This window comes from Marmota marmota, unplaced genomic scaffold, assembly GCF_001458135.2.
Source record: "Marmota marmota marmota unplaced genomic scaffold, marMar, whole genome shotgun sequence".
In the NCBI taxonomy this organism is placed as follows: Eukaryota; Metazoa; Chordata; class Mammalia; order Rodentia; family Sciuridae; genus Marmota; species Marmota marmota.
In genome coordinates this window covers 45,473,373-45,491,314 of record NW_026000005.1, presented here as the reverse complement: position 1 = coordinate 45,491,314, position 17,942 = coordinate 45,473,373, and the positions used below count along the sequence as shown (strand labels likewise).

The window sequence follows — 17,942 nt, the reverse complement described above, 5'->3', positions numbered from 1 at the left end:
CCTCTCCTTGTAGACACAGACCCCTCTGCCTCACATGCAGGTGACCTATTCATTTCACCATATTCTCAGTTGTCCCCTGTTGCCAACTGGTAACGATGAGCAGAAGTTGGGTGTGCTTTTATGCTAATGTCTATATGCCTTTCAGACCCAATTCTGAAGCTGAATCATTATTTTTGGATTATATGTTTAATTTTTTTGTTCTTCTTGTCTCAGATTGCAGATTAAGGAAAGATGACAAGGTATTTTACTAAGCCACATCTGAAGAATGTGATATTTTTTTCTGTCCTATTTTTATATCAAATAACAAATTTAAAAACTCGATGAGCTTTTAAAATATATCCAGAATTCATAGTATTTATCTCAAGAAAAGAAAGATTGTGTATTTTTATGGTATTGTTTGCTTTTCTTTATGATGCCTTGACTGACACCTATAAGCAGATAATCAAGGCTTATTAATTATTTACTTGATACAATAAACAGATACAGGTAACTATCAAACGTCCAAGGGACTGGTTTATACTATATTGCTTTTGTGTGGTTGATTGTTGGAGGGTGAAGGTTACGTTGCACTTATACATACATTTGCCAATTAGATGCTTTTTAAAGGTATTTTTGAAAAGCATCCAAGAGTATGTTCAGTCATTAAATCATTTATGGGGCTGGGGGTGTGGCTCAGTGGTACAGCCCTTGCCTGGCATGCATGAGGCCCTAGGTTCCAACCCCAGCACTGAAAAAAAATCTTTATCTTTTTTTTTTTTTTTTTTAAGTTTTTGCTAACCAATACAATTACCAAAATGGAAAAAGTGAGTAATCAAAATTTGTGCTTTACCGTAAGTAAAATTTATGGTGTAGCTAAGTCTTAGTTTGCATAGTTGACTTTGTTAGATCAGTGGCTTGAGACTGACTCTCAGAATTAATCACTCAAGTAAAAAAAATATATTTCACAGTTTCCAAGATACATTTCTTTTTCACATTTTAGCATCTCTGAAATTAGAATGTATTTTAAAAGTCCTAAGAAAGCATTGAGCCATATTTGAATTGACAAGTAACTTTCTTCCTGAGAAATGAAATAACGGTATATCAATATCTTAGAATCCAAGAAATTTATAGTAATAATACATAGTAGTAGCAGCTTAATAAGATTATTATATGAATATGTTAGTTTGTAATATTGTTAGTATTCAAAAAGGACTGATACTTTAGTCAACAGCTAAGGATGTATCTGGCAATTCCAGGTTTTAAATCTTTAAATATTAAAGTTTAATAGTTGAGGAAAGGTTGATCAATGGGTGGGGTGCTAAGTTGGAGTTAGGAGCAAGAAGCTCTGGTTTTCTCTTGCACTGTGGGACGCTACAGGTAACAATGGTGTAGTGTACATTTTGAAAAGCTAGAAGAAAGGATTTTTAAGTTTTCATCACAAAGAAACAGTAAATGTTTGAGGAGAGATATGTTTAACCATATTTAAACATTACACAATTTTTACATTATCAAAACATTATATGGTGCCCCATTTATAGGTATATTTGTATGTATATGTTAAAAGAATTTAAAAATATAAATAAAATTTTGTAGCTGTAAATGTGAATTTTGTAAAACCTGGAAATGTTGATTCTTTCTGGAACAGATGTTCATTCATCTTCACATACTTCAGAATGAATGAAAGTTCAAATGTCTTCTCTTCTGCCTCTCCTGATATGCCCTAGACACTGTTCCCAAAGAGTGTTGAGGGTTTTAGAGTTTGTACTTGTGAAGAAGAAAATCATTAGATTCACTATTGTTTGTTTGTTTATTCTAATTTGCTATATGTGACAGCAGAATGCATTTCAATTCATATTACACATATAGAGCACAATTTTTCGTGTCTCTGGTTGTACACAAAGTAAAGTCACACCATTCGTGTCTTCATACATGTCCTTGGGGTAATGATGTCCGTCTCATTCTGTCTTTCCTACTTCCATGCTCCCTCCTTTGCCCTCCCTCCCCTTTGCCCTATCTAAAGTTCCTCCATTCCTCCCATGCCCCCCACCCCTACAATCCCCATTATGGATCAGCATCCTCATATCAGAGATAACATTCGGCATTTGATTTTTTGGGATTGGCTTACTTCAGTTAGCATAATATTCTCCAAATCCATCCTGCAAGTGCCATGATTTTATTCTCTTTTAATGCTGAGTAATATTCCATTGTGCATATATGCCACCGTTTATTTATCCATTCCTCTACTGAAGGGCATCTAGGTTGGTTCCACAGTTTAGCTATTATGATTTGTGCTGCTATAAACATTAATGTGCTGTGTCCCTGTAGTATGCTGTTTTTAAGTTCCTTGGGTGTAAACCGGGGAGTGGGATAGCTGGGTCACATGGTGGTTCCATTCCCAATTTTCCAATTAATCTCCATACTGCTTTCTGTATTGGCTGCATCAACTTGCAGTCCCACCAGCAGTGTATGAGAGTGACTTTTTACCCATATCCTCACTACCACTTATTGTTCTTTGTATTCTTAATAGCTGCCATTCTGACTGGAGTGAAATGAAATCTTAGAATAGTTTGGATTTGCATTTCTTTAATTGCTAGATGTTAAACATTTTTTCATATATTTGTTGATTGATTATATAACATCTTCTGAGAAGTGTCTGTTCAGTTTCTTGGCCCATTTATTGATTTTTTTTTTCTGGTGTTAAGATTTCTGAGTGCTTTATATATCCTAGAGATTAGTGCTCTAAATGATGTGCGTGTGGTGAAAATTTGCTTCCATTCTGTAGATTTACCTGATTGTTTCTTTTGCTGAGAAGAAGCATTTCATTTGAATCCATCCCATTTATTAATTCTTGATTTTAATTCTTGCACTATAGGAGTCTTATTAAGGAAGTTGGAACCTGTTCTGACATATGATGGAAATTTAGACCTACTTTTTCTTCTATTAGGTACAGGGTGTCTGGTTTAATTCCTAGGTCCTTGATCCACTTGGAGTTGAATTTTGTGCATGGTGAGAGATAGAGTTTTAGTTTCATTTTGTTGCATATGGATTTCCAGTTTTCCCAGCACCATTTGTTAAAGAGGCTATCTTTTCTCCAATATATGTTTTTAGTGCCTTTGTATAATATAACTGTAATTATGTGGGTTAGTCTCTGTGTCCTCTATTCTGTACCATTGGTCTACAAGTCTATTTTGGTGCCAATACCATGCTGTTTTTGTTACTATTGCTCTGTAGTATAGTTTAAGGCCTGGTATAGTGATGCCTCCTGCTTCACTCTTCTTGCCAAGGATTGCTTTAGCTACTCTAGGTCTCTTATTTTTCCAGATGAGTTTCATGACTGCTTTTCCTATTCTATGAGGAATATCATTGGGATTTTGATTGGAAATGCATTAAATCTGTATAGTGCTTTTGGTAGTATGGTCATTTTGACAATATTAATTCTGCTTGTCCAAGAACAAGGGAGATCTTTCTACCTTCTAAGGTCTTTTTTATTTTCTTTCTTTAGCATTCTGTGGTTTTCATTGTAGAGGTCTTTCACCTCTTTTGTTGATTTCCAAGTTTTTTTTTTTTTTTTTTTGGAACCTATTGTAAATGGAGCAGTTTTCCTAGTTTCTCTTTCAGAGGATTTGTTATTGATGTACAGAAATGACTTTGATTTTGGGGTGTTGATTTTATAACCTGCTACCTTGCTGAATTCATTTATTAGTTCTAGAAGTTTCCTGGTGGAATTTTTTGGGTCTTCTAGGTATAAGATCATATTGTCAGCAAATAGTGCTAATTTGATTTCTTCTTTTCCTATCCATATCCCTTTAATTTCTTTCATCTGTCTGATTGCTCCAGCTAGAGTTTCAAGAACTATGTTAAATAGAAGTGGTGAAAGAGGACATCCCTGTCTAGTTTTTAGAGGGAATGTTTTCAATTTATCTCCATTTAGAATGATGTTGGCCTGGAGCTTAGCATAGATAGCCTTTATGATGTTGAGATATGTTCCTGATATCCCTAGTTTTCCTAGTGTTTTGAACGTGAAGGTGTGCTGTATTTTGTCAAATGCTTTTTTTTTTTTTTTTTGCATCTATTAAGATGATCATATGAGTCTTATGTTTAAGTCTATTGATGTAATGAATTACATTTATTGATTTCTGTACATTAACCAACCTTTTATCCCTGGGATGAACCCCACTTGATCATGGTGCACTATTTTTTTAACATGTTTTTGGATTCAATTTGCCAGAATTTTATTGAGAATTTTTGCATCTATGTTCATTAGAAATATTGGTCTGAAGTTTTCTTTCTTTGATGTATCTTTGTCTGGTTTTGGAATCAGGGTGATATTGGCCTCATATAATGAGTTTGGAAGTGTTCCCTCTTTTTCCGTTTCACAAAATAATTTGAGGAGCATTGGTATTAGTTCTTCTTTAAAGGTCTTGTGGAACTCAACTGTGTATCTATCCAGTCCTGGGCTTTTCTTGGTTGGTAGGCTACCGATGGTGTCTTCTATTTCACTGCTTGAAATTGATCCATTTAAATTGTGTATATCATCCTAATTCAGTTTGGGCAAATCACATGACTCTAGAAATTTGTCAGTGCCTTCAATATTTTTTTATTTTATTGGAGTACAAATTTTCAAAATAATTTCTAATTATCTTCTGTATTTCTATAGTGTACATTGTGATATTTCCTTTTTTATCACGCATATTAGTAATTTGAGTTTTCTCTCTCCTTCTCTTCATTAACATGACTAAGCATTTATCAATCTCATTTATTTCTTCAAAAAAATAACTTCTTGTTTTCTCAATTTTTTCAATCATTTATTTTGTTTCAATTTTATTGAAACGTATGCTAGGCATTTTCACTATAATTGGCCTTGGTGTGTGGATCTGTTGTGATTTTGTACTTTTGGTGTCCTTATATAAGCCTCTTGTATTTGATTCTCTGATTCATTCTTCATATTTGGAAATTTTTCTGCTATTATTTCACTGTTCATTTCTTTGCTTTGGAAATCTATGCCTTCCTCTATCCCAATAATTCTTAAATTTGGTTTTTTTAGGCTTTCCATTATTAATGAATGTTCTGCTCATGGTTTTTTACCATCTTCACCGTGTGGTCAACATTCTTTTCAAGATTATATATTTTGTCTTTATTGTCTGGTCCTGTCTTCCAAGTGATCTAATCTGTTGGTGATGATTTGTATTGAGCTTTTAATTTGATTTATTGTTTCTTTCACTTCAAGGATTTCTTTTTTTTCAGAACCTCTATCTCCTTATTAAAGTAATGTTTTGCTTCCTGCATTTGCTTATGTAGCTCTTTATCGAAATAATCTTTTGCTGCCTGTATTTGCTCTCTTATATCATCCTTTAATGCACAGAACATTTTAATTATGTATATCCTGACCTCCTTCTCTGTCATTTCTTCTGTTGTGCTGGCCATGGATTCTAATAATGCAGTATCTTGATTTGTTTGGGGCACTTTCTTCCCTTGTTTTTTCATGTGGTTCGTGTCTTTCCTTCTAGCACTGTGGAGCTGAGGTGTCACCGTTTTTTTACCCTATAGGCTTACAGTACCCCTGCAGAGTTCCAATATCTCTCCTTTGAGGGGGAGAACAATGTAAACAGATCTCAGTACAAATAATATACACCCTTAATCCAAATAGCTGCTATTAAGACATTTACAGTTTTGGCACAATATACAGAAATGGTTCAATTATTATCTACAACATAAATAGTAGGTTTGCAAAATGGTCTACAGTTTCTGATGGTGGACAAAGAACCAGGGTGAAGTGTAGGATGAGATGTTGCGTGGGTAGGAGGTGAGGATATAGAGTCATTAGATCTTAGGAACCTGTGAAAGAGGGATCTAAAGAAGTTGGTTAGTAGCAGGAAAAGAGAGAGGAAGCGATTTTGGGGAGACAAGAAAGTGGGAAGGCAATGGAGTATATAAAACAAACACACGTAAATATTAAGAAAAATTTTAAAATGTAAAAATAGGAGATGAAAGAATGTACAACACAACTGTAATATACTATTCGGATGTCCCAGTCCTCGGTACCCTAATTCATGCAAAGTATTTAGTTTCACAAATGTTGGGGATGTGAGGGTGGGAGAATAGAGTGGGAGAAGGAAAAAACCTCGAATCGTTCCTGTTGGAGGCCAGTATCTTTCCTGCTTCCCTTCTCATCCAATAGGGGGGGTTGTCTGCTGTTTGCTGGTATCTGCACCCTCAGCCTGGTGAAGGTTACCAGGGTGGAGGGTTGGTCTTGGGTGTGGAGCTCCTGGAAGTGGGGTATAGCACCTGCCTGTCCCCAATGAGAGACTGCACCCCAAGCATCTCCTTTGGGGCCCACTCGTGAAATGTGGGTGCCTGGTCTTATCTCCTTATATCCCTGTAGACCTTACAATTCCTGGTCTCTAATTTAGTTTCTAAACTGTATCTCACCCACCCGCTCCCTTTCGACTTCCCAGTCAGGAACCTTCTCTCCCGAGGTCTTGGGGGCTGCGCTCTGGGGGCTGTGCACCTGTTGCCGAGAGCTGTTTTGTACTGGGCAGTCACTGTGCCGGGTAGCAGCTGCCGGGGAGAGAGGGCAGTTGGGGTCTCTCGGTATCTGCCCAGCTGGTGTACCAAACTGGGAGTTGCCCCAACTAAAGATGGCAACGAAGGTGACCCAGGGTGGAGGTGGCTGCTTGCAGCAATGGGGTGTTGGGTCAGGCGGGGCTGGGAGGCAGCGCTGGGCGATGTGTTCAGAGATGCGGCTCTGTGGTGTGCAGTGTTACGGCTGAGGGCTGTCTCCAGACCCTGTGTGATGTCCCAGGTGCAGGCAGGCTACCATGTGTAGGTGATATGTGAGTGGCTGCAGAGTTGTCCCAAGATGGAGGCAACTGGGGGAGCCTCGCTTTGGTAGATAGATGCCCTGCGTGGGAGCAGCTGTCGGGGGTCCTCTGATCACTCGCAGAGAAACAGTAGTCCCACTACTTGAATCCCAGGTCATGGGGTGACACCGTATGCAGCCTCCCTCTAGCTCGCCATCTTGGATCAAAATGTTTCTAGATTCACTTTTAACTGTGGGCTTTGACCAGGCTGCAGGTTCACCTGAGGGCAGCGAGCCAGGGGGGTGTCCTCAGGGGCCAGCAGCCACAAGTCCCCAAGTGATTCAACCAATAAGCACAGTCATCCGCAGGCACTGGAAAGACTGACTTGTATAGCGAGCTCTTAAAAATGGCTAAATGAGGGCTGAGGGTGGGTAGCCTAGCAGCGGAGCACTTACCTAGCACGTGCCAGCCCCAGCTCCAAAAATAATTACGATGATGATGATAATTAATAATAATAGCAATTAATCAATCCCTATATTTATTGCAGTGGCAATAAATAAATGCCTGTTTTATGTTCTTGAGTTTTTATTCTATCAACTGTGTTATACTGAATATGATCTTTTTTTGTTTTGTAGGGTGGATCTTCGACATCACACAAAAATATGATTTTTCCTTCTATATATGTGGTTTGCTTTACATGGTAGGAATACTCTTCTTACTCATCCAACCATGTATTCAAATTATAGAACAATCCAGAAGAAAATACATAGATGGTGCACATGCTTAGTGTCATGTGATTTCAGGTCGGATTTCATTTGTGGTACTCATGCCTACCTCGCTTGGTTGCTGTGAGGAGCCTGTGAGGAGCCTGTGACGGGGGAAGAGCTTTGTAAATGCCATTGTCATTACTTTTTTCGAGTAGCACTGCCTCTGCTTCCAGGCATTGCTGGAGGGTATTAAGGACTACATGTTTAAAGAAGATGGTGTTTACAGCTTATTGAATAATAGGTACAAATGCCCTCATAAAAACTACTCTCTCTTCTCATTCATTGGGACTAGGATTTTAGATTCGAAGACAGGGGATAAGAGCTTTTCAACTCATCTATTTCTTTGCAAGGTGTAACTGAAGCATCTATATGTCTCCAGAAAGTGTGTGGATAGGTGAGTCTCGAGCCCAAGAATACGACTGGATTCAGAAATTAATTATAGGGAGTTATTGATCTCCCAGTAGAATACAAAGACAGGCTCCAATACAGTTTAGTACAATTAAAGAAACACGGTTTATATTTTTAAGAATGAATTCTACAGTGAGGAAGTACGATTTATAAATCTTCCCATAAGAGGCAGCATTGGCCATCAATTCTAATTCAGTTATTCAGTATTAAAAGACGGTTCGGTGATGAGCTGAATAAGGCCGAACCTCAACAAGCAGATACGGTGAATGATTTCCTTAGCAGAAGCTGCATTTGTGCACACAACCATTGAATCAAGGGCTATGATTCAGGCACTTTTATTCATATCACTGGGCTGTCAGATTATGAGCATGACCTGTGGCCTTGAACACTTTTTTTCTGAGTTTCTCCTGCCCAACAAATAGAATAGAGAACTAATTGCTGATTAACATATAAAATCGGTGATTTAATCACTTGTTAAGCATGCTGCTGAATCCAAAACACCAGCCTGTCAAGTTGTGAGGGAGATGAATAGAACGCCCTTGGATGATTGTGCACCTGACGCTGGAGTGGTGGTGACAAGTGGCCGTCCCCGGTGCCTCTCACTGATCTGTAGATCATTCACTTGCCTGAGCTGGGCACAGTTTTAAAAATAGTTCTCTTCATTGATTTCATACACAAGATGACTGTGTATGAATAATGCCCTCCTTTATCTGAGATGTCTATTTTTCTAAGCCAAACATTTTTCAGACTGCAGAATGTTTCTTCCGAGAATCATTTTGAAATTTCTGGCTGCCTTACTTGTTTACACATACCTTAAAACTATGGAAATTTCTACTTCTGTGGCTGGGGTGTACCTCATGGGCAGAGCGCTTGCCTAGTAAGTACAAGGCCTTGGGTTTGATCCCCAGCACTGCAGAACATAAATAAATAAATTTCTACTCGCAATTTTCTCATCACACAAAATCAGTCCTTTAATATCATTGGCAGTGTCTTGGGTCATATTTTTCTAAAATGAATACATCTGATTTTCAATTATCCTTGGTGATTAGAAACAGGAATGCTACTACAGTTTGGAATCACCGAATGCTACCCCATGCCTAATTAGCCAGCAGTTGTGTTGTGCTCTACCAACCCTCCAAGCTGTTAAGTGATTAAATGGACAAGTTTCCTTTGGTTTCATCTCCATTATTTCCTACTACAATGTCTAGCAGGAGGCTTATGTACTGAAAGAACCACCAAAATAACAGGGATAACAAAAGGCAGCTAATAGGAGAAGCAAAAGCATGGCTGACCGACACACTTGATATCCCCTCTAGTGATCTGAGAATGGCATGGGAATTACCATAGATAACAATTTGCACGCCATCCTCCTTTGGCTTAGCACCACCACCCATTTGTTATTACAGCTTTGGCTGCTGTTACAGAAGCCCACCCTCTCTGTTTTGATCTGGTAATCATAAAAGCTGAGGCAATGCTATATATGTACATGTGTATTTACCCTAAAATTAGGATAACTAGATTGAAAAACATGCTGTGTGTTTAAAACCACATTACTTACATTTTTCTGACAACACCAAACTAACAAGAGGCAGTGTTAAATCTTCTGAATGGTGCTATAGCCCACGCGTCCAGATGTTCACACTTCGAGTGGTGCACTCGAAGTTGTGACCTTTTTAATCCAGTGACCCAGCTGTAATTACTCCAAGTTAGACCTGCTCACATTCGGTTTGCACACTCATTGGTTAACTGACTGTATTCATGGAAGTGGTGACTCCTACCAAAGCAGCAGATGTTCCCATGTTACAAAACTGGAGAAAGACCTGCTTGCAATATTCATGTTGATATCAGAATATTAATCAAGAATTACAGCAAATCTCTCCTACTGATGTTACTCTACACAGTTCTTTGAAGACACTATGAAGGGTTAATTGTATATTTATTTCATGTGCTTTATAGTTTTCCCCTTACATGCCCACGTGACTTTCATTTACATGTAACTAAATAAAATTTGTCCTCATTAAAGGTGGTTGGTGAGTTTTCATATAAAATCTCTGTTCTTTTGTTCTCAATGGGAATATTCCTAAAATGAAGCTGAGACTAATTATCTGTTTGGCTCTTTCACCTGCAACTGTGCTTCTTCAGACCTGGTCACAGAACCTCCTGGAAAGAATCACCTAGGATGTTGCTGTGTTGAGTCTGTTTATATGTAAGTTTAAAAAATTAAATCTAACTTTAAAAAAAAAACAGAAAAATAAGTAAAATAGATAATGTTAAGCAGGTTCTAGCAAATTTGAAAGAATAAAAACATATGTTCATGCAAAGACTTTATTAAAAAGTATCTTTGTTCAAATGGTAAACTTAAAACACAGCTATTGCATTTCTGAAGTTTTTCTCTCTTACATATGAACAGACATGAATGAAGATATTTTGTCTTATTTCTTTTAAATAAAAAATTGGAAACAATTTACATGTTCCCAATAGGAAACAAAATATAGTGCTTAGTAAAATTTTGCAATTATTTGAAAAAAAAAAAAAAGACCAGTCTATATATGGAATTGGGAAGCAGTCTTCAAGATATCCTTGCTAAAATAAAATTTAAAAAAAAGCAAAATAGAGCAATATGCCTTTTGGTTTTATTTATTTGTTGGTTTATTTTGCAGTACTAGGGGTTGAACCCAGGGACTCATAATCATAAGGACTACATATGTTTAAGGAAGATGGTGTTTACAGCTTATTAAATAATAGGTACAAATGCCCTCATAAAAACTACTCTCTCTCCTCATTCATTGGGACTAGGATTTTAGATACAGAGACAGCCTGAGCAATATGTTTAGTATGTTTCCAATTCCAAATCCAACTAGGGATTCAACCCAGGGGTGCTCTGCCACTGAACTACATCCCCAGCCTTCTTATATTTTATTTTGAGAAGTTCTGACTAAGTCATTGAGGCTGGCCTCAAACTTGTAATCCTCCTGTCTCAGCTTCCCGAGTTGATGGATTTATAGGCCTGTGCCACCCCATCCAGCTCCAATTATAGTTTTATTAGCAACAAAAAGATCACTCATACACACATAGGCTTATATACGTGTAGAACAGAACATTTCTTGATGGAGGGGACAAGAAAACTAGTAGTGGTTGGCTCTAGGAAAGAAAATTTGGAGGCTGGGTGGGTCTTTTTTCTTATGCACATAATGTCTTTTTAACTTAAAACTTGTATCCAAAATAATTTTAAATGCAGATTTGGGGTCCTACTTAAAACCAAGAGGATTGGAAACTTACTGAGTGGGACCAATAAATCTGCTGTTTGGATAAGTTTATCAGCCAATTCTTAACACACACTAAAACTGGAAGCCCACCCTTTTAGTCAGTTTTGGGTGGCTCTGATCAAAAGACCTGATAAGAACTACTTAGAGGAGAAAAAGCTTTTTGTTATAGTTGTTTGTTTGTTTTAAGGAAAAGTTTATTTTGGCTGACAGCTTCAGAGGTTGAGTCCATGGGCAGCTGACTCTGTAGCTCTGGCCCCAAATGAGGCAGGACGCCATGGTGGATGGCCATAGAGAGGAAGGCAGCCACCAGGAGGCAGAGACTCGGTCACCAAGGACAAAATGTAGATCCCAAGCACAGCCCCAGTGACCTGCTTCTTCCAGCCACAGCCTGCCTGCCTACAGTTTAGTCCATATCAGTGGATCAATCCACTGATTAGGTTATAATTCTTGTAATCTAATTATTCACCTCAGAACATTTCTGCATTGTCTCACACATGAGCTTTTGGGGGACATTTTGGTTTTGAATATTTGTCTTGACTATCATTTCCTTTTATGCAGCATCTGGCCAACTGCTATCCGTGGAGCACTTTTATTCTACTACAAAGGCTCTCAGCTCTGTCCTTTTCCAAATCAGAAAACGTAAGCTGGGCTCTTATAGGCACAAAGCAGGTTGATGCATAGTCCCGCCCTCAACAGTCGGCCTGCCCAAGTAAGCTGCTACCACCGCCCACCAAGAGTGTCCCTGATCCCAGAGCTGAGGGAAATGGGTTTTGTAACCTGTTCCAGTGAAATTGTCACGGGTGATATACAAGACGCAGAGAAAGAAAAAAAAAATTGAAGAACTATCACTAGGAATGACCACTTGTCAAAGAACAGACTTGGTCAGAAGTCTCCCTAACACTCTTAAAAACCAACAGGGTGGTGGCCCACACCTGTAATCCCAGCATCTCAGGAGGTGAGACAGGAAGCAACCAGACTCAGCAACCCAGCAAGATCCTGTCTATAAATAAAATGGGCTGCAGATGTGGCTCAGTGGTTAAGTGACCCTGGGTTCAATCCCTGGTACAAAAATAAATAAATAAATAAATAAATAAGTAAACAAACCAACCAACAGAGGTAGAGATGAAGGTGTAGCTCAGGGGTCAAGTGCTGGCTTAGATTATGTGAAGCCCTGGGTTCAATCCAGCAAAATAAATAAATAAATAATAACCAAAAAATAATGAGGGCTTTGTTTCTGTGGGTTATATCAGCAATATTTAGCATACTAGAAATCAAAATTAATTTTTAAAATATGGATTGCTTTATTTTAAAATAACGATAATGAACTGGGCCTGGTGACACATGCCTGTAATCCCAGTGATTTCAGAGGCTGAGGCAGGAGATAGCAAGTTCAAAGCCAGCCTCAACAATTTAGCGAGGCTCTGAGCAACTAGTGAGAACTTGTCTCAAAATAAAAAATTTTAAAAAGGACTGGAGATGCAGTTCAGTGTTAAAGCACCCCTGAGATAATCCCCAGGACCAATACCAAAAACAAATAACAAACAAACAACAAGAAATATGCCAATATAAATAAGTTTGGGGTTTTTAAAGAAAAGCAGTCATGAGACCAAGTTGAAAGGCAATTTGCTTTTTTCATGGAACACCATGTTTACATATGGCAGACACATTATTGAAGATGAGGCTGTCTCTTCAAACCCAGGGCCTTTAATAATAACTTTTTTATGAAAAATAACTATATTTTCAAAAAAGTAAGAATGGTAGCATTGTTTTCCCTTTAAATGTTTTGTTGTTGTTGTTGATATCTGATTTAAGAAAAACAGGTGGATTCTCATAATTGCTACTGCAAACAAGTCTTTGATAACATGCCAACTCGATGATTGGTATTTTTAAAAATAAGTGTAATCTAAAACAATATAAATGAATTTTTTGTACAATGTTATATTACAATCCATTAAATTAGGTTACACTTTAGATGGGTCTTTACCTTATTTATAATTTTGTAACTGAACGCTTTGGTCATTTGGAAAATACTGGTCTACTTAGTTCTGTAAATCTTCCAAGTGTTCTCATACGAGATTTTAAAATCTCATTGCTACTCTGTGTGTATAAATCATATAGTTATTCTATTTACATGAGATATTCATATTAGGCAAATTCACACAGACAGTAGATTAGCGGTTGCCACAGGATAGGGAGAAGTAGGGGCTGGGAAGTGCTGATAATGGTCTCCTTTTGGGGTACTGAAAACGTTCTGGAACTACAGAAAGGTGATAGTGACACAACTTTTTGAATATGTAAAAACCACTTTAAAAGGGTAAATTTTAGAGTATGTGAATTATGTGTCAGTTTTTAAAATTGCATATGTTAACACTTGCCACCAAGCTCATTAGAAATGTAAAGTATTGAAAATACTGGAAAGTAGCAAACTTGTGGAGGTTGACGAGAAGTCCTCCAAAATTCTGTGTTTCCTTTGGAAAGCCTGAATATTATTATCCTTGGCAAACAAATGTTTTCCTTGAAGAGACAGCCTCCTCTTCAATAATGTGTCTGCCATATGTAAACATGGCGTTCCATGAAAAAAGCAGATTGGCTTTCAACTTGGTCTCATGACTGCTTTTCTTAAAAACAACCGTTACACTTGAATCTGCGGCAGACATGCTTTGTGTTTTCCTTGCCATATAGACTATTACAAAGACGTGAGCTCAAGGATGAAGATTTAGTGATTTTTACTCTTTCATCAAAGATATCCATCCGTAAGTGAATCTGGCTATGATTAGCCAGCAGTTGCTTGGCGGTGACGAATACCATGACACTAGTGCCTTTTGGTGACACTGCTTTGACTCAAACTCAGGCACTAGCACTTTTACCCACTGTTTTTGCACCATCGGGGTGAACATCAACAGTTGCTCCAGAATCAGCCACAAGGGAATAGTTAGTCAGCACTCACTCCGAAGGTTCCTGCACCACTGTATTTATTCCCACGTCTGCATATAAAAGACTTTGATCTGTTGCTGCTGGGACCAGATGAACACAAGGAACACGGCAAGTCTATCGATTTGGTCCTGTGTAAGGCAACAGTATAGTCCTGCAGTTCAGCCTCCATATTCACAGCTGAATCTTTAACTTGACAAGCTACTGCGCCATTAGAAAGTGGCACTGCAGTGCTTTTCTTTTGCTGACTTTCCATCCAGCAGGCATTCAGCAACGTCAGCTCTGCCAGCTTGAGAGCTGTGCTCCGTGCTCTTCGGTGCAGTAGCTGACACTGGGCGGTACTTCAATGGCTCTTTCATTTCTGCTTTGAAAAACTGTTAATGATCAATTTTTGGCTTTTAACAAACTCATCACATCTACATTTAAAATATGCAATTCCTTTTTTCCTTAAACCCTGAACCCCTCAAAATGATATCACAATTTAAGAAGTATCAAAAAGGTGAAATTTTTACATCATAAAGCCAAGAAAAAATACCTTTTGAATCATATTTATACTTTTTAATACGCTTCTTTTCTCTGAATGAAGTTGAAAACTCTTAATATATCAGTTTCATCTTTTTCAGCATCTTTAGTCCTAGATAGTGCAGCTGTGGGCTAAAAGAGAATCTAATCACCATTTATAAAGCTGTGATCCACCTGGCCCAGTGTCATATGCCTGTACTCCCAGTGACTCAGGAGGCTGAAGCAGGAGGATCACAAGTTCAAGGCCAGCCTAGGACACTTAGCAAGACCCCCCCCTCATCCTGAAATAAAAATAAATAGGCCTGGGGATATAACTGAGTGGTAAAGTACCTCTGGGTTCAATTCCTAGTACCAAAAACAAAACAAAAACAATCTATGTATGATCCATTCTTAAGCATAATAAAAGTGAATACATTTTAAAATATTGAATTCTAAAATAAGGTTGTAGCATAGTTTAAAACTATCTTGCAAAATAATACAACAGTATGTCTACCTCTTGTATTTCTATATAGGAAAACTTAAGGATACCAAAATTGATTGGGTGATAATGAAGTCACATAAGTTACAGTAGGTGTCACAAAGGTAACTAGCAAAAGCACAACAGAAGTACTAAGAACAAATTGAGCCTCTAAAAATTCAGTGTGTCACAGGGCATTGTGCTGCACCCCTGAATCTCAACAGCTTGGGAAGTTGAAGCAGGAGGATCATAAGCTCCAGGCGAGCCTTGGCAACTTAGCAAGATCCTGTCTCAAAATAAAGAATAAAAAGGTCTGGGGATGTAGATCAGTAATAGAGTGCCCTTGGGTTTGATCCCCCGTGCCAAAAAAAAAAAAACCTCAGCCTAACTAAATCTATTACCTTAGAAAATTGTAAAAAAACATTAAAAAAAAAATATATGCATACACTGAAGAAGGTCCCTGAAAACAGGTATCTGGGCCATCTTCTTCCATGGCATCCCAAGCACATAGCACAGTGCCTCAGAGCACAGGCAGACGTTGAAGCCACCTGGTGAAAGCCCTTAGGAGGGACCGCAGCTCCTGAGGGGTGCGTGTGGGAAGCGGCAGCACCCTGTGCTCTGCTGCAGACTCCTGGTGGCTTTGGGTTCACCAAGAACCCTTCAGAGCCATGTCTGGGAGCAAGTAAAGGAACATCTGCAGCACATTTAGGCGTGGGAACAGAGAAGAATCCTTCAAGCTGAAAGAAAAGGAGCAGAGGGTCTGGAAATAAGGAGGAGAACCAAGGTGTTAAGGGACTGTGAATTGGCCTGGGTTCTGGTGAGAGCCCAGAGCCTGGCAGAGGGACTAACACAGCATTTGAAGATCAATTAGCAATGAGAGCTGAGAAGGGTACCAGATGGAAACTCTCAGGGGCCTGGAAGGGAGTAGCTTCCGAAGACTGCAGACAGAGGGTTAGGAATGGCAGGAGGCAGGGAGGCCGAGGAACAAGCAGCCCTGGGAAATTCACCATTAGGAGTTCAGCGGCAAAGACCAGTGCGACACCTGAGGAGCACAGAAGGAACAGGGGAAGATTCCTTCAAGGGAAGACCTGTGTTTTTAAGAAAAGAAAAGACAGAATTAGTGGAGAGAGAGCTGGAAGGTGGAGAACAGGAAGGGAGACCAGGACCCCCCGAAGAAGATGGGGAGAGGTCAGCACTGGGGAAAGGAGACTCTTCCCTCTGGAGGCAGAAGAAAGCAGAGGCAGGTCAGAGGCCAGAAAGAAGGGAAGCTGTGGAGTCCACACTGACAAGCTTAGTCTCTGCAAAATGGGAGATAAGATTGGAAGATTTACAGTGAGCAGTACAGGAAACAGATAATAGAACATGATCAGGGCAAAGGCAGGAAGTCAGTAAGGCCAGTGTGGTTCACTAGTGGGCTGAGCCAGCATGTATTAGGACACTGTCCCACCACGTTCTGCAGTCTGACTGTAGGGAAGAGAAACGGCATAGCCACTTAGGTGGAGATGCTAAAGGGCTAAGGGCGTTTCAGGTGCTATGGATGCTACTAAGGGTTTAGACCCTGCAGTTCAGACAGCAGACAATCAAGTACTGCCAGCAAGGGACGAGAGGCTGCATGGGAAGAGACAGGTGGTAGGAGGCCCCGAATAGTGCTGGGTGTTAGTCAACTTTTTGTTGCTATGACACAATACCTGAGAAAATCAATTCAAAGAAAGATAGGTTTGCTTTGGCTCATGGTTTCAGAGGTTCCGGTGCGAGGCTCCTTGGCCCTGAGTCAAGGCAGAACTTCATGGCAGGAGTCTGTGGCGGAGCAAAGCTGCTCTCCTCTTGGCAACCAGGAAGTGGAGGAGAAGAAGCAGGAGGGTTCCAACAACCCTATCAAGGACATGCCCTTAGGGACTCTCTTCCTTCCACTGGGCTCTACCTCCTAATGTTCCCATCACCTCCTAACACCACCAGCCAGTTCACACATGAGATTTGGGGAATTCTCCAGATCCAGACTATGCCCCGCAGAGGACAGACTCACCAGAACTTGGAAGACTCAAGGCTTATAAATGAGCTGACTCCTTAAGAAGGTAGGGAGTCTTCCTTCAAGAAAGAAGGGTGATCATCTCTAGCAGTCAGAGAAATGCAAATCAAAACCACCCTAAGACACCATCTCACTCCAGTAAGATTGGCAGCCATTATGAAGTCAAACAGCAACAAGTGCTGGCGAGGATGTGGGGAAAAGGGTACACTTGTACATTGCTGGTGGGACTGCAAATTGGTGCAGCCAATTTGGAAAGCAGTATGGAGATTCCTGGGAAAGCTGGGAATGGAACCACCATTTGACCCAGCTACTCCCCTTCTCGGTCTATTCCCTAAAGACCTAAAAAGAGCATGCTACAGGGACACCGTTACATCGATGTTCATAGCAGCACAATTCACAATAGCAAGACTGTGGAACCAACCTAGATGCCCTTCAATAGACGAATGGATTAAAAAAAATGTGGCATTTATACACAATGGAGTATTACTCTGCATTAAAAAATGACAAAATCATAGAATTTGCAGGGAAATGGATGGCACTAGAGCAGATTATGCTAAGTGAAGCTAGCCAATCCCTAAAAAACAAATGCCAAATATCTTCTTTGATATAAGGAGAGTAACTAAGAACAGAGTAGGGACGAAGAGCATGAGAAGAAGATTAACATTAAACTGGGATGAGAGGTGGGAGGGAAAGGGAGAGAGAAGGGAAATTGCATGGAAATGGAAGGAGACCCTCAGGGTTATACAAAATTACATACAAGAGGAAGTGAGGGTAAAAGGGGAAAAA

General features: G+C 39.4%; 1 protein-coding gene across 1 annotated transcript in view; it reads left to right on the top strand.

Annotated features, from left to right (window-relative positions):
• Positions 1 to 10,527, top strand: part of Slc16a14 (solute carrier family 16 member 14) — a 31,798-nt gene extending 21,271 nt beyond the window's left edge. Inside the window, exon 5 of the mRNA XM_015481499.2 lies at positions 7,415 to 10,527. Coding sequence (XP_015336985.1) covers positions 7,415 to 7,566 — 152 coding nt within the window. The 3' untranslated portion in view covers positions 7,567 to 10,527. The remainder of the gene's footprint in view (positions 1 to 7,414) is intronic.
• The last annotated feature ends 7,415 nt before the right edge of the window (positions 10,528 to 17,942 follow it).